The sequence below is a fragment of the Gavia stellata genome, chromosome 16, assembly GCF_030936135.1.
Source record: "Gavia stellata isolate bGavSte3 chromosome 16, bGavSte3.hap2, whole genome shotgun sequence".
NCBI classification, from domain to species: Eukaryota; Metazoa; Chordata; class Aves; order Gaviiformes; family Gaviidae; genus Gavia; species Gavia stellata.
This window is the reverse complement of record NC_082609.1, coordinates 1,511,371-1,531,733: the sequence shown is the minus strand read 5'-3', so window position 1 is coordinate 1,531,733 and position 20,363 is coordinate 1,511,371. Positions and strand designations below refer to the sequence as shown.

At 51.9% G+C, this 20,363-nt stretch overlaps 1 protein-coding gene across 3 annotated transcripts in view; it reads left to right on the top strand.

Moving 5' to 3' along the window:
• Nucleotides 1–20,363, top strand: part of ARHGAP26 (Rho GTPase activating protein 26) — a 151,788-nt gene that overhangs the window by 64,942 nt on the left and 66,483 nt on the right. For all 3 annotated transcript variants that reach the window (XM_059825154.1, XM_059825153.1, XM_059825155.1), the window contains exons 13-17: nucleotides 6,610–6,675; nucleotides 8,015–8,089; nucleotides 17,099–17,186; nucleotides 18,318–18,376; nucleotides 19,341–19,446. In XM_059825154.1, the coding sequence (XP_059681137.1) occupies nucleotides 6,610–6,675; nucleotides 8,015–8,089; nucleotides 17,099–17,186; nucleotides 18,318–18,376; nucleotides 19,341–19,446 (394 nt within the window). The remainder of the gene's footprint in view (nucleotides 1–6,609; nucleotides 6,676–8,014; nucleotides 8,090–17,098; nucleotides 17,187–18,317; nucleotides 18,377–19,340; nucleotides 19,447–20,363) is intronic.

Sequence of the window (20,363 nt, the reverse complement as noted above, 5' to 3'; positions counted from 1 at the left end):
GACAGGGCATTTTCATCTTGAGTAGAAGCATTTTTCTCATAATAATGGGTATAATTTGCAGATAATGTTCCTCGCACCCATTTTCAGCCCTTGCACAAAACAATCTCTTCTTCCTCTCTGCTCTCTCTGATGTGGTTTCTCCCTTCCCTGTTGGTCCTCCATGTCATCAGCTGCACATCCATCTCATCCCGTATGTATTCCTCTCGGCTTTGTGCGACCCAGATGATCCTCGCAGAGTTAAATGCTGTGCCTCACGCTTGTGAAGGACAGTATGGCTCGTGCCCCAGCTGGATATGAAGTCTGCATAGAACAGCTCCATTTTTTCCTCCATTTTACAGAGGGGCAAAATGACTTTTTTGAGGCACAGACAACAGGACTTGCTCAAGTCTGTCCTAGCCTGGCCATGAACTGTCACTGCTGTGTGTTCCCTGCGCACGGCCTCTGGCTCTGCCAGGACAGTATGTGGTGATTTGGCTCAAGAAACGTGTTAAAATAACCATTTTCTAAACTTTGTTGAGGGGTGATGCAAAAGCAGGGAAAACATTAGGGGTGGGGGTGGGAGGAAGCCTTGGTGAAGCAATTGGTGAAGTAATTACCGCTTCTGAAAGAAGTGCTTGTCAAACCACGACCTTCCCATCTTACGTGCTGTCAGCCAGAAATCCTCCTGGGGCTGTGACTTACGCTGGAGTCATCCTGCAAAGTAACGGCGGCTCTTTTAGAGATGGTAAGAGCTCGAGTCAAGTGTGTCCATGACTTTCCCAGGGTTATTTGTATTGTCTAATCCTGGTCTTCAGCTGCCAAGCTTGCAACGGGTCCCACGTCAGGGCTCCTAAATGCCTCTTTAGGGTTTTCTTGGGTAAGGGCTGTCTGGGTGATGGTGCTCCACCTGGGCTCTTCGCTGCTGGACTGTTTCTGCCCCCTGAGCCCGGGCTCCGGCCCGTGGTTAGTTGTGCACAGCCTCATCAAGGGCCATGTTAGCAGAGGTGTGGGCAGGACCAGGCAGGACACGCTGCCCACGTGCCCGCTGCCCGAAACGGGCTGAGCGCTTCTGCTGACTGCTGCTGCTCTTCGGCCACAGCATGTGGGTGCGTTGCCTTGCCAGCCACGAGACACATCGCTAGCTGGATGCCCGTGTGGGGTGTGCTGGAGGCTGGTGGCTTTGAGGAGAAAGCTGCTTTGTCCCTGGGCTGGAGGCAGCTCCCGCGGTTGCCTCCCGTGTTGGTTCCCGGCCCCGCTCTGGGCTGCCTGTGCCGCTTTGGAAAGTCGTTTGTAGTGCAGGTAGTGACTGCAGCCCACGCTTCGGTCGTGCCTCTCTCTGAAGCAGCTCGGAGTTTGGCAAAGTGTAGCAAGACTTTGACGAAGACACGAAATGCCAAGTTTTTCCCTGCGCACCTTCACCAGACGAGTACAAACCTGGAGTTTAATCAGCCAAGGAGATTTTGGCAAAGTTTCGTATCTTTTAGTACCTCTTCCATTTTGATGGTCCATCTTAAACATGAGAACAATCCTTTTCTGCTCTGTAGACCCTCCTCCCCCTGCTTTGGGGAGTGTGTTGGGACCCTCGGCTGAAGGCTGCTTACGGAGCAGCGCTCCTGAACCGGCTGGTGGCAATTACTTTCACATACATCTCTGACTGGAGCTGCTGCTGGTATGTTCAGACATCTGACTCTGCTTTAGCCCTCATTAAAACCATGTCAGTAGTGAACTGCTTGCCTCACCAGCTACACTTAAAATTGATTCAGAGACTGGCTTTTTGCCATGCACCCCTTGATACAGGAGCTTCCTATGAGGCCTCGAAATGAGTGCAGTGATTGAGTGGAGTCCAGATGCAATTCCTGACCCTGAAAATCTATATGCCTCTGCTTCCTGCCCGTACTTAGGTTAGTCTGAGAGAGACTCGCAGTGCTATAGTGAGGTCTGTTTTTTGACCACTATCTAATTTTACAGAGCTTTTGGCTTTTACAGCTGCTGTGTGGCCAGATGGCCATTGGCCTATGGGGTGATTTATCTTAATCTTCTTTGGTAGCTGGGAGGAAGCAGTGCTGAGCGGTGGGGGTGAGCGGGTGTCAGCGAACTGCAAGAGTGCGATGAATTTAGATGCACTAGTTTGCAAAGTAGGAGGACTTGTCCTTCTCTGTAGAAACAAATCCTCCTGGCCATTTGTGCATATTGCATGGAAAAGCACAGAACAACTCCTTTCCCTTCCCCTCCCCACTATTTCCCCCTCCTTTTTCCATATCCACTTGGTTCTCCATTAGTTCAGGACCCCATCAAAAGCTGTCTTTATTTTCATAAGCTCTTCACAGACCTTGAGTCCCTTGACTGCCCTGTCTGCTGCTGCACTTGTCTCGTGGCCTGGCCTCCAATGGTCATCTCCCAGTCTTGGCAGCTCACTGGTAGTTTGAGACTTGAAGTAAGGCTTGAAAACTCATTTCTCTCTGGTCGTTGCTTCTTGGTTTCTCCCTTTCTCTGTGGCTCTTAATTCCATAAAGTCTTCAAAAGAGTTTGTAACAATAATAATCATGATGCTTCATTACATGGTGCGGAAACGTGTGGTGAGGTATGCAGAAGAGCTTGCTTTGACCTTGCATTGCCATGACCGACACACACACAGCTGGAGTCAGCAAGGTTGCCTGAGGCTGAACAGAGCTGATTCAGTCTTCTTGCCCCTTTACCGATGCTCTGATATGCCATATCAGCGTAAAGTAAAGGAATTAATGGATTAAATAGAAATAATCTGCTAGGCAAAAATAGAACAGGATGAGACCAGCTCAGTAGCACTAGAAATATGATGCTATGCAAAGGTCAAATAAGTATGTGCATGTGTGCAACAGCTGTAATACAAGTGATGTATATCACCTTTGCTGATGTAAAATATTTCTCTGCTAGACTACAGTATAATACTGCATCTCAGTTGTGCGTTGAAATGCGGCTCTTGTATGAAGAGCCCGTCACATGTATCTTGGCCTGGGGCTGTGTTTCCTATCCTTCCCCTGGGGAATGAGAGCCTCGAGGGAGGGGGAATAGCAGGAGGCAGGGCTGGAGGTTTTGCCCCAGCAACACGTTTGAATGCACAAACAGAGGAAAATACTGCCTATGATAATAAGAGTCTGTAAATCCACTCCCCATTATGACTGAGAGGCCGTTATAAACATGTAGGATGGGGATTAGGGATGCCTGTTGTGAAGAGCGGAGAAGCATGTTGGCTGTGCTTTTCTGTGGCAGCCCCGAGAGTTTGCTCTTCCCTGCTGCCTTCCCTCTCTTGTTTCCTGACCCCAGCCGATGGCAGGAGACAGCTCCACAACTATTTAAATCCACCTGAGCATGGGCTGTGGGGCCCGTCCCTCCCGTACACGTACTCCTGCCTCTGCCTTGCTGCGCCAACAGCTCTCGTTGAGTTCAGTGGCTGAAGACTTGGGTTTGGTGGGGTTTTCACAGAGTGCTTTTTTTCCTCTTCTTTTGTTAATTTTTCTGAACCATGTCACTGCACTAGTCCTGCTGTCAAGGCATGGAGGAGAGCAGGGACGAGGACGGGGCTGTAACCGGCCAGACTCAGTCTGGCCAAAGCTGCTGGGACTGCAGACCCTGCGTTTCCTATGGGCACGCTGATCCAGCGTTGCTCTCTCAGCCCCGAAAGGCCATGGGTTGCCCCTTCCTTTCTCCCTGCTTCCTGACCTGCAGCCGCTATCAAACAGAAGCTAAGTGGGGTCTAAGCTGCTGAACCAAAGCTCAGGGCTGTGGATCGCTTCGCTGCTGGGGTGAATGGAGCAAGTGTAAGGACCAGGACAGCAATAGATACAAATCCGACTTTGATCTGTGCTGTGAGAATCATTGGCTAAATGAATGAGATAAAGAGAAGCTGCTTCTTTGAGAGGGGATATCAAGCTTTTACAATGCTCATTAGAAGTTAAATTTAAGGGTGAATAAAGGCACTTTGGATATTTAATCAGATATTATTTCTGGATTTAACTACTGCAAATAAATCCTCGACCTTTCCTGATCCAGAGCTCAGCAACGAGTGGAAGAGCTTATTCATCTACTTGGAGGATTATGCTTGGTCACTCCCATCCGGAAGGACTGCTCTTGTTCTTACCTCTGCTATTGCCGAGCGCTGCGGAAAGGTGCGCTCCCAGCCTCTTGCTCAGGGGCGGAGTGGTGGGCTCTGCAGACGGAGGGAGCGCGTTTGTGAGGTGTCTTCTGCTCAAATTCAAACATGCGAAGGACTGAGAGAGAACTACTGGTTTACGGAATGGGTTGGCACTTAAAGTGCCTGGCAGAGAGCCTGAAATGGTGATCCGTGTTGGCCAGACAACACCGTGCAGGGATACCAAAAGGTCAGGGTTAGGGCCAGTACTAAGGCAAGGCTCATAAGGCCTGCTGAACCGGGTTTGCCTGTACAAAAGGGTTACTACACCATGGATTCTTGCTTCTCAGGTACACTTGTGCTTGTGTTTGTCAGTGATCGGCGGTATGGCAGGCTGGGCCCCACTGAGTGATGGCATATTGATTTTATGTTGCATCCGTGCTTGGAGAGTGGTTGGGAGCGGTGCTGGAGAGCCCTGCGATGCCTAGCAAAGGGCCCTGGAGCTTCTGGATATTCACACATCCTATAGCACAGGCATCCTGCAACTTGTGTGCTTATGTTGGCTCAGCACTTCAGTATGCTTGCCCAGAAAAATATAATCGAGCTGTTTTACTGTTTCACTGTTTCAGGTTCTTGTGCCATTCATCACACAAGAAACACCACCAGCAGAGAACTCAAAACAAGTGATTAGTAAGGGACTGCACCATGCAAGCCATAGGCAGCCAGGGAGCTGGCAGCTTATCGTGCACCAGCAGTGAATCTGTGTTTAAATAAGCGATGTGAACAGGGGGAATGCAAAGGAGTAAAATTGCATGTGCCTTGCCCTGAGGACACTGCCAGCCCTGGGTTCCGATCCCTTCCTGATATGCTCTCGATAAAATTCAGTTTTGTGTCTCTTGCAACACGGCATTCCCTCAAGCCTGTGCAGATGTAAAGTCATCTGCTTTCAAGCTAACTCTACGCTTTTTCTACCTTCTGGGGTTCAACCGTGCTGTACGCAGCCATGCTGTACGGTCGTCTGTCAGGCACTGCTGGAAAAATCCCGTACCTTCCCTGCGTCAGCCGGGGAGCGGAGCGGGTTGGTGGCTCTGCCCCAGTCCCCAGTGATGCTCCTCCCGTCTGCTGGGTCCATGCTGCCGCGGGAGGCGGGATGGCGGCGGGGGCAGATGCATCCCTGCCAGCTCGAGGGCCAGATGGGGCGAAAGGCCGGCGGCAGAGGTTTGGCTTGAGGCAGGCGGGCTGCGTGCCCTGCCTCCCGCGGCCTCTGCCCAGGAGGCTCATCCCAGCCCTGGAGCCCGCGGTGACTTTGCACACCCTTCTCTGTGGGGCTTCTGCCGTATGAAAGTTTTCCCAAACCTTTATACAGGGAGGAAGTAATTTTCCTTAACAAATAGCTGTCTGTGGGCAGTGTTTTCCACGTGGCGGTGGAAAGCTGACTAAGGGATGAATTCTTCCAGCAGGTATTTGGATTCGCATATTAGTAATTCCTTGAAATTAAATGTGAAAACCTGCAACAGCATGAGTTAATTGAGTTCTACATTCCATTAACTCGAGTGTTGTAGATCTTACTCTCAGGCAGAGTCAGCTGCCTTCAGGACACCCTAATTTGCACCAAATAAGTATTTCATTTGCATTAATAAGAGAAGGGGCTGTTCTTGAACTGTGCACATCTGCGTAGAGTGAGGGTAACTGGGATGTAATGTACAGTGTTCACGAGACAATATTGTTTAGCCGGGCTTTTGCATTGCCGGGGGGGCAGGAGTGTCTGCCTCAAGTGTGGTGCAGGCAGGGTGCAAGCATTGGTGGGGGGCCGGGGTTGGCGCTGGCTGGCTCCCGAGGGACAGGTCCCCTCCCGCTGGGCACAGGAGATGCTTCCGACCGAAGTCCCCCATCCTGCTGCCCCAGGCAAAGCCTGGGAGCCAGTCCCATACCCCAGACACACAGGCGGTCCCCAGTATGGGGTGATGGAGATGGCCTCGAGATGAAGGCATCTCTCCAGCGCATAGGTGGCTTGGTTAGCTGGGTGGAGAGCTGAAAGGATTTATAGGAATTACCTGGGACTCATCAAGCAAGCTGCCTCATGTGCCGTTTTCAGGGATTTGTTGTGTTGTGTATGATTCCCTTTTTTCCCAAGCAACCTGTTGTCGAAGACAAAGGTCTCTTCAGGTTATCTCACCTTCATCCTAAATTAATATTTGGCCTACTGCAGACGTAGATCTCTGACATAGCCCGGGGCTCTGCTGCTCGGCAGGCGTGGGAGGTGCCGGTTCAGAGGGATGTGGAGGCTGAAATGACGGATTGGTGTTCTGCGCTCGCCTGGGTTACACCTGGTACAAGCTACTGTACTCGTGCCTTTCTGCCATGAACACCTAATTTATCTCCTTCTCCTTCCTCCCCGCCTCGTTTGAGCAGTGGTACGGTATTGCTGTGAATGTCAGCGATGACTGCGGGATGAGCGATGTGCTCAGTGCAAAGCCATCCCTCTGCTAGGTGTTTTATGACTTCTCTCTTCTCTTCCCTTTCAGCTGCCCAGTTGGATAATATCGGCTTCAGCATTATCAAGAAATGCATACATGCTGTCGAAACAAGAGGTAGAGCAGTTTACCAGATGGTCTTGTTTTGGGGGACGGCCTTGCAGCTGTTTGTAGCATAGCAATTGATTACCTGCTCTTTTCATGGACAAAAATGATCCATTAACTCTCAGGGACCCACATCAGATAAACCCTGTAATACGCTCAGGCAGATGCCTTTGCTGAGGCGTGCGTTTGCCCTGTGGCCGGGGTTAGCAGGGGTTCAGCAAACGTGCAAGATGCGGGCAGGGACCAAAGCTGGGGACGTCATCTGAGCATCCCTTCGTGCGGTACCGCTGCAAAGCGCTTCTCTCGTGTGGGACAACAAATAGATCTGTGTTTCAATCCTTCCCCTAAATCTCTTGCGAAGACTGTTTATATACAGACGGGCTAGCTTGTTAGCGTCTGAGCCCCCTCCCAGTGAAATATGGGTGAAATAGGGTCTTGTTCTCACATTGTTTCTGAGAGCGCTGGTGCCGGCACTGGGTGAGAAAGAGGCCTCACAGGAACCTTTGGGTTCAGCAGGGCTCTGACCTGGCACTATTTCTGCCCATGTTCTTTCACTGGGATCTTCTTCCTGCCCATAGGCAGCGTATTATGTTGTGTTCAGACGTGACGTTTTCCCCTATAATACTGGCAGCAGTGCTGAAACTGCTGCCGAGAGCAAAGGGACACCTGGGAGCTACTGGCCTTCTGCAGTGTCCCGCGTGAAGGGGAATACCCAGAGATTTTCATGCTAGCCACAGCTCTCTGTAATGTCCACGTCATGGTTTAAGAGCCATATGGGAGCAAAACAATTTAAAAAAAAGAAAACAAAACAAATGGGTAGATGAGACCAAACAAGGCAAGTGCAGTTCTTGGGGTAAGTTCAGAGAGCTCCAGCCGGGGAGGTGCAGCAGACCCAACCTGGGGTGCTTTGGTCAGAAAGGGCTTCTGTCACCATGTCCTTTGGCCGCTCTCTGCCCTAGCAAGTCGTTTGGTTCTCGTTGTTCCCTGCATGAAGCACATGCAAAAGGCTCAGACCTCAACCTGAAGAACTTGGCACGGTAAAATTTTCTAAAACTGCCCTTGTGTTGTTGGTAAAGTGCAGATCCTGCATGGTGCAGCCATACTCCCTCGCTGATAGTGGTGTGGTGGAAAGATGTCCTTGGATCTTTTATTACTGAGCTAATTGGGGGGTAATACTTTGAATCAATACATGAAAGCCCTGACATCAAAATCAAACTTTACCCTCTTCTATAATTTTGTATGTAGTTGGTGAGAGGGTTTAATTATTTTTGCTATTAGAGAAGCCAAAGAAATGAAAGAAATGTTAGTAGCTCTTTTGACATTCTCCTAATAAGCTCTTTATTTTTCCTAGGGATCAATGAGCAAGGGCTCTACCGAATCGTTGGAGTAAACTCTAGAGTTCAAAAGCTGTTGAGTATATTAATGGGTAAGTATCTCGTATTTTGTTAAAGGCAAGTGGATTGTGCTGCTTTGAAGTCTTGCCAGCCGAGAACGGAGGCTCTTGTTGGGGTACCTAATCGTGGTGAATGTGCTCTTAGGGCCACATGCTGTTAGAGGCCGTGAGGTCCTGGGGCACCACTGGCAGGTTGCTAAGGTAGGACTCGTGTAGGACATTGCTTTAAAAGGTCTTCTGGTGCAGTCACTGGTGTCCCGCTCACATGTGCTACGAATTTTGGCAGCCTTCCCAAATGCAAACTAAAATCTTCAAAGAAATAGCTGAAAGCTTTGGTTTTTAATCTCATACCTCTGCCACGTTGTTCCCAGAATACTTTTTAATTATTTTCTCTTGTGTGTTGCATGCTGCCTGTGGCTCTTCTTACTTTCCCCTTGGACCTTCTTGTGCCTGTTTTAACACGGTCTTGCCCAGACCTTTCAAGCATGTTTCCCTCATGCCTGAGGCATCGGGTCCTGCGGTTCTGGGTGCTCGGGAAGAGAGAAGGTGTTGGGTCACACCGCGGCAGAGCTTGGTGTTGACATTGCGGGGCTCCTTTGAGCACTGGCCACCCTGTGCAGCCCCCCTGCAGCTGCCCAGCAGCCCTCAGAAACATCTCTCCACCTCTGAGATGGCACGATGGCACGAGGGAGGCTGTGGTCTTTGCTACAAGTGCCTTTGTGCTCTGAACCAGCATTCCCTAATCTGAGCACCGAAATGTGTAGGAGCAAACAGGTCTTGTGACTGTCAGTGAGCTGGTAGTTGTTTCTGGTGCAGGTCTGGGACCACTACGACTGACTCGAGTGGTTCCTTGTCGGCGGTGGTGGGTTTCCATCACCCCATAGCTGTGCAAAGCCCTATGTTGGGTCATGCTTGTTGGTCTGCATTGGAGGATCTGTAGCCTGACTCCCAGCCCAGCTTCTGTGTCAACTGTAGCCCAGGGGTTATACTTGACCCAAAAAGAAACACAAGCCGTTCCCCTCTGTGGTCTTTTCACTACCTTCCCAGGGCTTGGCCCCTCCAGCAGAACCTCCCCTGCTCCCTGTGCCCTTGGCTGTGGTCCAGGCTGGTGCTGAGCTTGGCTATGGCTGTGTGTGACCAAACCATTTCATCCCCTGAACTAGCAGGCGGCGTTTCCATCCCCAGCTGCAGCCCTGCGGCAGTCTGTCCGTCCAGACATGCATGAGACACACATTTGAAGAACTGTTTTGAGAAAACACACTTAGATTGGAGCAGTGGCAGCTGCCCTCTGCCAGTCCCCTCTGATGTTTCTCAGACTTGGCAAAACCGTGTATGAAATAGGTGTAGTAATGAGGAAACAAATGCTTAATAATTTGTTAGTGCCCGTAGGAGTGTGTTTGCTACTCCTTGGAGGAAATGAGTGACATTTGCGGTCTTTTTCCTCTTTCCATTCACTTATTATCATTCCTTTGCAACGTGACTTCCTTTCCCTTGCCTTCACAAAATGCCAGTGCTCCTTGCTCTGTGTATTTCTCCTTGCAAAAAGTTTTAATCTGTTGTGTTTCACTTTCAACATCTTTCCTTCTCCTCTCCCAATTCCTTCTCCTCCCGCTGTTAAGAGATTCACTGAGCAAAGCCCGGGGTGGCTGTTAGAGTTGTCAGTGTTAACCTATGCAAAATTGATAATCCCGGAATAATTAGGAAACAGAAGGGTAAGGCTCTAAATCAGAGGCTGACGCAAGGGGACCCCTCTGCACCAGTTTTGCTCTGGCATTTGGAAAGTTCGCTGCAGTCACAAGAGCTGGTGACTGACTCTTTTATTAGTAGAAGTTTGGCATAGGTTGTGGGGCATGTGAATATGTCCTGCTAGCCACCCAAGTACAGCAGATAAGCCAGAGCTGTCTCACGGCGCACACATTTGGCACTATTGCGTTAGAGCATCGGTTAAAGAGCATTGCTGCCCACCGATAAAAATAGGCTGGGGATTGGGTGCCCCACGGCGCAGCAGGTCTGACATGCCAGGTCCTCTGCTTAGGCTTTTCGCGCCGGTGTGCGTCATCTCGCGAGCTAGCAGAGCAGCGGATCCTCGTTTTCTTATCGAAAGGGCGGTCTCGGGCTGTGGCAGTTCTGGGTCAAGGTGGCGGGGCTGTGACAGATGGCAAAACTTGCTTGGTTTAAGAGCTCTCTGGAGCTGGGAGGGATTCAAAGTTTTGGACACCATCCAGCATCCATTATCTCCTCAGCGTCTGAAGCCACTCAGCTGTCGACCTCGTGTCTCATAATGCGGTGATATATCGTCAGGGTTTTTTCTTTGTCCCAACACATCTTCATTAGTTGTCGGTTCTGGAAGCCCCATCAGAGGCGAGTGCGTGCCGGGGGCTGCCGCTCGGGCGGCCCAGTGGGTGCTGGAAGGAGGAACCCCTTTGGGGATCTCCCATGCTGTCGATCACCAGGATGCTTTGCAAACCCGTGACTCTGTATCTTTCTCCGAATCACAGGCAATTAAATCATCTTCGAGAATCCTAGAGTTCAGGCTGTCTGTAAAGTCGGCGTCAAACGGAAATGTGTCTGTTGTCAAAGTCCCTTCTGTTCTGAGCTGCCCTCGAGGCTCTGAACTCCTGCTGGTAGCGGCACTGCTCCACTCGGACACTCGTGCTTGGATCCAACCCTCGTGAACTGCAGAGCCAAATTGTGCTTACAACTTCAAGTTTCCCTTATATTTAGAAACGAATGTGGGCAGCGTTACTGATTCACATACAGTTTAAATGGCAAAAAGATCAAGTTTCCCTGAGCGGTGGCTGGTGTCAGTGACGCTGCCGGGAAGGCCTTTGGCACGAGGTGTCTCTGCAGGAGGTCGGCACTGTGCTTGGACAACCACGGAGCAGAGCCTTCCCGTGGGCAGCAGCCGGGTCAGGGACAGCGCAGGTCTCGGGCTTAGGCAGAACAGCTCGTCTTAGTCTAAACTGGGGTGAAGTGGGGAGGTGTGCCTCCCCCCAGGGCTCGTGGGAGGCAGGTCATCCGTGGCAGAGCAAGCCACCTTTCCCTAGCCTTCACCATCACCATGCGCCATCCAAGTGAGGACAAAACCCAACAAAAAACCAAACTTTCATCAGCCAGAGCTCCCGTGAAAGGGTTTATTGTGGAAGCGTGTGTGCACAGGACAGCAGTGGTACCAGCAGATCCGCTGCTGAAACCCAGCGCTAAGATGAGTGGAGTGTCACAGTGTCTGGTCTGCTCTTCTCGCTCCTTCCCAACGTGAGCCGTGAGGGCTGGTGAGGGGGGCTCCCTGTGGCCCCTCGCTGCTGGATATAATGTGCTCTGTGGCTGTTTTGGAAATCTCTCGAGCCACCCAGGCGTGGGTGAGAATTATGGCTGGGTGATGAAGTGGTGCCCCAAGCGGTTCCCCTTGCTGTGGAGAAACTGGTGAGGAATTGAAACCAGCTGTCTTACGGCAGCAGCTTTCTCCATCCCCAGGAAGTAGATGGAGAAGTTCCTTAGAAAGGGCTTCGGGCAGTGGTTGTGCGGGATGGGCTGTGCGGCAGCCGGGGCCGGCGCGGGCGGCTGCCAGGGAGAGTGTCCCCTGCATTACACGCGAGTGTCTTGCTGTGGTTTGGTCATGGCTGAGGGTTTGGGGGTGTCTGATCAGCCTGGGCTTCCCTCCTGCCTGCCGCGCTGCCGTGCCGTGTCCAGCCCCATTCCCTGCCCTGTGGCGCCCATCCCATCACCTGGGGTCTGCAGGGACCAAATCACAGAGATGCACCGGGCCCCCCCGGCCCCTCTGCTGCTGCTGCTGTTTGCCTCCAGGAAGAAAACAAACCAGCAAAACTAAATTTTTGGTAATGGGAATGGATTCCTCCCTCCCCTGAATTTCTGAGTAGATCCTGCCATAAAAAAGCGCGTTCTAATTTCTTCCTGATTTAGATCTGGAGTGCTGCAGCTCCCTTTTCTTCCCTCAAATATCCCCCGTATGAGGCTGTAAGCAATAACCCCTTTTGGTCTCGCAGTCGGGTGAGAGCCGGGAAACGCTGTCCTGTGTGGTATTTGTGACCCCACAGAAGGGGCGAACAGGAACGGGGTGATGCTGCCGTGGCGGGCAGTGTCAGGGGTGAGCAAAGTGCTTTCTTCAGTTTCTGCTGAAGCTTGGGGAAGTTAATTTTCCACTCCCTTTCCCCTTACCCTTTCACTTCAGCCTCTTCCGTATCTGCTGAGAGACATGGGATTAGTAATTCACAGCAATAAGCAACTTCAGGGTTAATACTGAATTTGGCCTGTGGGTGCTTTTACGGGCCCTGGTTCACATTTACACCAGTCCATGTGGAAATGTGTCCTTGTGCGGAGACAGAAGTTCTCTGTGGTGCTGGCTACAGCCATCTCCGGCTGGGGAGACAGATGCTACATCTGTAACCGACAAAGCTAACTTCTTGCAGACTCATAAATTTGAAGGTCAAGGGGAACTGATTATCTGCTCCGAGCCTTTTTGCGAGACCGGCTGTTGAATTTCACCTAGTGTTTCATGAATCATGCCGATAAACTCCTGGATGAGCTTTTGAAAAGACATCCCGTCTTGAGTTGTTTGTTCAACTTCAGCGAAGGCCTTGTTATTAAAAAGGGGTTTTTTAAAAAGGGGGTTTTTTTGTTTTTGGGATTTTTTTTTTACTATGCCAAGCTTATCTTTAATCTATTATAATTGCCTCCTTAAAAAGGTAGTGCAATAGGAAGTTGCCTTGGCAGTGATGAGGAAGGATGGTGTTCATTTGTGTGATTGCTGTGAGAGACACGTGATCGTTGTGTGAATATACATTTCTTAAATGTTTACTTTTTCAAGTGCTCTTGATGTTTTTTTTTTAATTAAAATAAACCCTTTGCCCTAAGGGAAAGCCTAACTCTTATTCAGTGCATTCTTTTAATTAGTTTTAAAATTACACTATGCTTACCTATTGCTTTAAAATTCAAAAGTGCATTATACATGTCTGTGAAAAGACAAATACCCACTGAGCTGAATCCGTGGGACCAGATGGCGTCGGCAGCTGTATCTGGCGTCAGGCTTGGCCTTGGTCGTGGTGAGGTCCTCTCTGCGCCTGCTCCAGCTCTCCAGGGACGCTTGGCACGTCCGTATTGCCAAAAGGACCCACAGCCGTGTCTCCTGAGGTCCCCGCAGACATTTCCCAGGGATTTTGGTGGGAGCAGTATCCCTGTTGTGTTTCCAGGTCCTGCTCACCCAGGGCTCAGTGCAGTCAAAGCCTTCAGCTCTGGAGCGGCTGAGAGATGCCAGGACTGAGTTAAGCAAAGAGGGTTCATGAAACAGCATCCAAGCGGGAAGGAAACAGTGCGCTTATGCCTGCAAAGGGGGCACGTTCGTGCCCCGCTTCTCCCTCCTCCCCAGCTGCGACCGGTGCCGTGCTCCTCGCTTCTGCCATGGAGCAGTCGCTGTCTTTAGTCTTGGTCCTTGGTGCTGTGTGTGAGGTATCCACGGCCGGGCCACTTAATGCCGATCTGATGGTGGCTTTCGAGTTGACCGGCTGTAATTGTCAGCAAAGATTCAAAAATAAATGCCATCCGCATTGGTGTCTGCTAGAGGCGGGTGTGCAGATGGCAGCGGTCACTGAGGAGTGCCCCTGGCGCGGCCAGCTTGTCTCCGGCCCCCGTGGCGGCAGGGTCCCGGCATGGGTGGAGGTGCCAAAGAAGGGAGCGGCCGCTGCTTCCTGAAAGCTCTTTTATTGTCAAAGCATTAAGGTGTTTTCACAGAAATCAGTAAAAATAGCGCCTTATTGATCTCACTGTGGAACACCGTGCAAAAAAGTCTGGCTTCCTGACCTGGGTTGGTGGTTTGCAGAAAGCAGGGAGAAGCAGAAAGCTGCAGATCCCTGTGAGCACGGTTTGCAGGCGGCTGATTCAGACCTGCCTTGGGAAAGAGCGGGCTGCTAGTCTGGAGCCTCCTATTTACATCGTCCAGAACAGCTGTGTGTTTTTTTGATTTCTTGAAAGGAATTTTTAAAAGGAAAGATAGGAGGGGAAAAAATGCAGAGAGGAAGGGAAGGCCCCGGAGGAGATGGAGAAAAGTATGCTGCAGTATTTGGCAATAAAAATAGAGGCGCTTCGGAGGCTCCCTGGCCCCAGGCGCTCACACTGCGCAGAGCTGGAAACCGGAGGGCAGCTCCGTGGTTCCCGTGGGACCTGCGAGCTGGTGCCATGAATTCCCCCGGCAGAAATAGGGTCCGGGGTAAGGGCAGGTGGTGCCAGGGTCCTGAGCCCCCTCGGCACGAGCATCGAGAGCGTGGCGGGGCACGGGGCTGGCACACGTGCAGTTACGAGTCATGGGACTGGATTTCCACAGCATCACGGCTGTGCGGATGCCCAGTTCCCACGGAGCGGTGCCAGGGGCTGGAAGCGCAGTGCAATGCAGAGGTGCTGAGCTGGTCCCGGGCCCCTTGCACCGAACCGCGGCCAGGAGAGCTGCTCTTCTAGGAACCTGCTGATGCCGATTGCTGGGATGGGCTGGCTGAGCCCGTGTGTGGCACTGTGCTGGTGGTACCTCACTGCCCTCAGACCCACCATGTGCCCAGGGGTGTGGGTTTGGCCTTTGCTGGTACGGACACGCTCCAGGGGTGCCCCAGGAACCATGCCGCTCCCCTCTGCCTGGCTCTGGGAGAGTGTCCTGTGGGCTCCTGCCTGTCTCATTGCAAAGTTTGCATCAGGCCATTACAAAGTGTGACCCAGTGTCATCGTTTGCACCTTTTCTGCAAGTCAGTAACGCTCTGGGCACTGGCCCAGAACCGCCTCGTGCTGCAAAAAGCAGCCGACAGTTGGGAAGCGCAAACCTGCACTTCTCTGCAGAGCCTGGTGCAGCCCGTCCTGCAGCCCTCCCGCATGGGCTGCTGCAGGGACCAACCTCTGCCCCGGCCCTGCGGGGCTCAGCTGGGAGCTGGGCTGACGGGAGCCACGTTCGGAGAGCTTCCCAGGCGCATGGTGCTCTGCGGGGCTGGAGAGGATCTCTTCCTCCTGCCGGTGAGGGTACGTGGTTCAGAAAATGGCTCCAAGGCTGTGGGGTGGGAGTGATCCCAGCAGCACTGTCCGACAGTAATTGGGGGTTCGGCCACGCTGGAGAGCTCAGCGGGGGGATGGATGCAGTGTCTGCTCGACATCAGTGGGTAGAGGGTCTCAGTGCCCAGGGCTGGGTCCTGCTGGCACTGGTGAGCGTAGCCAGCGCAAGCACCGTATAATGTAGCTTGTGTCTCTCGCGGGTATTCTTTGCCGTTGACTTGTCAAAGCCAAAGCTATCAGGAGAAACTAGTTATCGCCAGAGAGTGTTTTGAAGATCCATTCATGTTTTCATTTAAGGCAGCCGTGGAGGGGTCAGGAGTGTAAATCGTGCAGGGGCAGGGTAAGCAGAGGAGTGGCTCGGACCTTGTCTCTGCTTGACAGTGGGAACAAGGACCTGGGAAGAAGTGTCCTTGGAGGACGGCAGCAGAGAGGTGTGCGTGCGCGCACGTCAGCTGTAGCTTGGAGACCTTCGTCATGAGTGCTACAAGAGCCGCGCTCGCCAGCTGTGCTGGCAACCAGCTCTCCGCAGCGTTATGTGCGGCGCTTGGTGACAAGGTGGGCAAGAGCCACGGCAAGGGGCTGCGGTGGGTGGATGTGGATGGCAGCTCGATCTCTGCCATCGCTCGTTGACATTGCATGCCAAGGGCCTGGCACCGTCTTGTTCATCACAGGGTCTGGGCTGGGTTCTCCCTGTGCCGGGAGGTTTGCCATCATACCCGATGCTCTTCAAGGCTCACTGCTTGCGGTGGCTCAGGGGCTGCTCTGGAGCCCTGCGTCCGCTGCAGGGCTGGAGAAGGGTGAATCAGGGGTTTAAATATTAAAGATGGCAAGAAACAGCCTGCGGCAGGGAGGATGGAGGAACAGAATAGGATGTCATCAAGAGGCCATAGGTGACAAAACAAACTGCAGCATGGTTCTGCCACACCAGTGACCCACCCAGCCGGAGCTGCTTCTGCGCTCCGTGCCCTGCACCGCTTCAGAACACCCTGGGTGTTTCTCCTCTCCCTCGCCGCTAGCGCAGCTCAAACCAAGCAGCATCACTGCTCCCTCTCATGTACCTTGGCAGCGGTGAGAGGCTCCCGGGTCGTGGTGGTCCCCGGGGGGCCTGTGGGTGTTCCTGCTCCGCGAGGCGACAGGAGCTTCCCAGTCCAAGGCCACCTCGCAGCCAGCGTCGGGCTGGCGAGGGCGGCGCTTGGTGGCACGTTCCTGGAGCGGTGAGCTGAGTGAGGGTCCCCGGAGCGGGCAGCCCCGCGGGTGACGTGCGAACGCCGGCTGTGCCGGAGCCTGGCCACAGAGCGCCACGTGCAGCAGCCCCGCTTCCTCCCACCCATCCAAATGAAACGCAGCTGTGGAGCTGAGGGAGTGCGGATCTGCCTTCCCACACCCTCCGCAGCAGGTCGGGCCAGCTCCAGGGACTCTTCCCTGCCTTGGGCGGGAGAACAAGCCGCCTCCTGTCCCCCCACGCACCCGGGCAGGGCTCCTGCCTCTGCCACCCCGTCTGTCCTGCCGCCTGCCCAACACCCACCGACCACCACAGGGGCTATGCCACCCTTGCTGCTGTTGCTCGCGTTCGTTTAGGCTGTGGCAATGCCTTGCAGCCTACTTGGGGCTGGGGTTTTCTGCTGAGTCCTGGGGGTCTCTAATTACCTGGGTCCATGTTGTGTTTGTGCCCCGCTCTGTCACCACTGTCGCTGAACACCGCAGTCTCCTGCACCCTGTGTAATGCCACGCTTTGAGTCAAACTGCCCATCTCATTGCTCATGATGAATGTTTTTCTTTCCTTTTTCTCTTCCCATGCAAGTGAGTGTGGCCCATCTCACGTAACGAACTCTGCTTCCCTGCAGAAGTGTCTGTTGGGGATCAGCTTGTGGTCACTGGGCTGGGGAATAGCAAATGGAATGAGACGTGACGGTCTTCCCACACAGCTGAGCTGGTGAGCTGGTACGAGCTGGTGTTATCTTCACTTTGGTTCACTTTCTTCTTTTTTGTCTTTTTCCTTAGATCCTAAAACAGCCACAGAAACAGAAACGGAGATCTGTGCAGAGTGGGAGATAAAGACCATTACTAGTGCACTGAAAACTTACCTGAGGTAAGGCAGAAAAGCCTCATCTGTCATGCAGCTTCAGGATGGATTTGGTGATGGTCTGGGGCATTACTGCTGGTTATTGCAGACCCTTAACAGTAGCACTTCAATAGAAACAAAGAAGAAACTGCTCTTAGAGAATTTATTCGGGCTTTTCCCTTGACCCTCCAGCATGTTTGGGTAGGATCTGGGGAACACAATCAGCTCTCTGACAGATGCTTGTATCATACAAACATGATTTTAAAAGCTCATTCTTGCGTCCCTGGCCTTGATTTAAGCTTTCCTGAAGCTTTTCATGATAGGCTTCCACCTAACGAGCATGTGGCAGAAGGGGAGCCCAGTGCTCCCCTAAGGGCTGTGGCTGTAGTGCTTTTTGAGAACAGGGTGCCGAGCTTTATTGTAGTAATAATTTCTGTCTGCAAGCTGATGCCGTTATCATCGTGCGTTATCTTCCCAAAGGGTTCGTTTGTTGGCAGCAGTCAGCATCTCATTATCCACAACATGCTTCTACCTGTCGCGACTGCAGCGTCTTGCTTGCTGTTGCTGTTCTGTGCATTGGGTTTTATTTGAGAGAGAGAGCACAAGAGAGAGGCTAAAGCCAATTAGGGTGATGAGTATAATTAGCTTGGTGGATCTCAGCCTAGAAAATCACAAAACACTGCACAATTTTGCATGATTGGCAACCTTTGCTCCAGAGTTTGAACTGCTCGCAAAGCGACGAAGAATGGCGGCAGCACCAAGCTGTCCATTGAAGGGATGTGGAAGTGGGAGGGGAGAATGGGGAATTTAATGGGAATGGTGACTGTTAAAGTTTTATGACTAGGCTTGTTTCTCTTTCTAATTTATTTTTAAACTTACTTGCCAATTGTGGGCTCGCTAAGGTACTGAAACTCTGTGTTACTGAAGGAATGCTAGAATTAAAGATGAATGTAGTGTGGTGCAGAAAAGGGAGGAAGAGTAAATCAAAGGTGCTTCAATAGATCTTGTTCATTCTGATGGGGGGAATTAATTAGAGTTGCTATTGCTTAATTCTGCACTTTTAAAAATGGAGCTGAATTTATGGTAAGGGCAAAGCTTTATTTCTGTGGATTGTGTTACTCAGATGTATTTTGTGTGTGTTACCTTCTTATCTTCCAGAATGCTTCCGGGGCCACTCATGATGTACCAGTTTCAAAGGAGCTTCATCAAAGCAGCGAGTGAGTTTGTTGATGTTTATGGCACCAGTCTGAAAGAGGAGCGTAATTTGCAAGTAACTGAGCGTAATCTCTGCCCTGCTGCGTCCCCACCGACCTCCTTGTTCTTAAGTCCCGGGAAGTAGAATAAGAATGGAGAGACACGGGGCAAGTTGTTGTTTGGGACTTACCGGATGAAAAGGAGAGGCAGATGGTGCAGGGGGAGCGGAGAGCTGGCTGGTGGCAGTAGCTGCTGCTGCCGGTCTGTCTTATGCTAACCATCATCTGCCAAAATGAGGGAGGCTGATGTGTTCAAATGACACCTACGGTGTTTTGATGAGATCGGTTGCAGTTCAGTTGTCTGCGCGGCTTTCCTTTGGCTGCCCTGGGAAGGTGCTTTGTGGGAGAGCAGGTAACCCTCCGTTGGCAGCTGTGCAGCCTGTGCGCACGCGGGTGGGAGCAGGGGGTCAGGAGGGCTCACGTGGTGCGTGGCCACGTCGGTGGTGGCCTCCTTGAACGGCTCCCGCTTAGGCTGTCGGGGCACGTCTGCCAGCACCCGCGGACCCAACCAGCCTGTTGAGGACCAGATGGTACAACCTCACCGGGTGCCATGCTGAGCACGTCCTGAGGGTGCTTGGGAACACGTTGAAAGGGAACGTGCTGATGCTTCCCGTTGCTGAAGTCGGAGAAACACTGATTACAGCCAGCCCCTTCCCTGATCACAACTGGCTTTTCACATGGCTGGCATCTGCTCTCAGCTCATTGTTTCAGCCCATTACTTTCTTCCTTTGGAAACAAGTGGTTGGAGTTGGTAGAAAGGAAAAGTGCCTTGGAGGGTATCCGCAGCGTGCCTGGGTGGAGGTTGGAGTAGGGAGCGGGAACCTTGGGTCTCTGGGACGTCTGTTGGTGTTAATGTTCAGGCCTGCATGCCTCTTTCTATAAGAACCCCCCTGATATGGAGATAAATAGTCTTTTATTTCCAATGCAGAATTGGAGAATCAGGAGTCGAGGGTGTCAGAGATCCACAGCCTCGTTCATCGGCTCCCGGAGAAAAACAGGCAGATGCTGCACTTGCTCATGAACCACTTGGCAAAGTACGTTTATGACTGATATGTTTTTCTCTTCTTTTTCCACTTCCTCTGAAAGTTAATAATGGTAGAAAAGTTTCCTTGTGTGTGTGTGCAGTGTTGAGTCATATCTGGTTGGTGAGTAACTGGAAACCTGTGTGTGAGTGAAATGAGGGCTGACAGACAGAGCGGTGCAGGAGGCCGGGAGGGGGGCTTTCCTGGTGACCCACGTCCCTGCCCTCCCCTGCCTGCGCGGCCGTGCCCCGGCCCCGTGGCGGCGGGAGGAACCCGTACGCTGCTGGGAATGTAGCGTTGCTTTTAATGGAGCGGTAATGGGGTTCGGCTAGCCAGAAGGCAGAGCGGAGGTTAAGCTCCTCACTGGGTTTCAGATCAAGCCTAGTATTACAAGACTAAAAGCTATTTCTTTGCTACAATAGAAGACTACTCTGGGGCATATTTTCTGCCTTTATGCAACCTGATTAATCAATACTTCTAGGTCACCTTGAAACTTTCCGAGGGCAAAGGAATTGAGTAATTTTTTTGCTTTCAGTGATAGAGCTGACCTATAATTTCCCATCTTCTTCCTGCTCCTGCAGGTTGCCATGGAAACCTTTGATTAGTGTTTAAAAAGTGAAAGCATCATCGGGTGTTTGTGCCAGCCTGAAGGCTGCGGGGTCGTACCTGCCCTCGCTGTTCGCACCGGCGCTGCCTGAGCAGGAGGGATTAGGCAGGACCTGGAAACCTGGGGAACGAGTTAATCGGCATAACCATTTAGAAGGTGGTCTGGGAGAACCTGAAGTTATCTGTTTAAGAGAAAAAATAACAAATGATACCTGAAACACACTTAAAAATGACTCCAGATGGTTTCTTATGACATGGGTTTGTATCTGTTCCGTGGACTCCCTGGCAAGGCTGTTAAAAACCAAAGAGCTGGTTTAGATCTT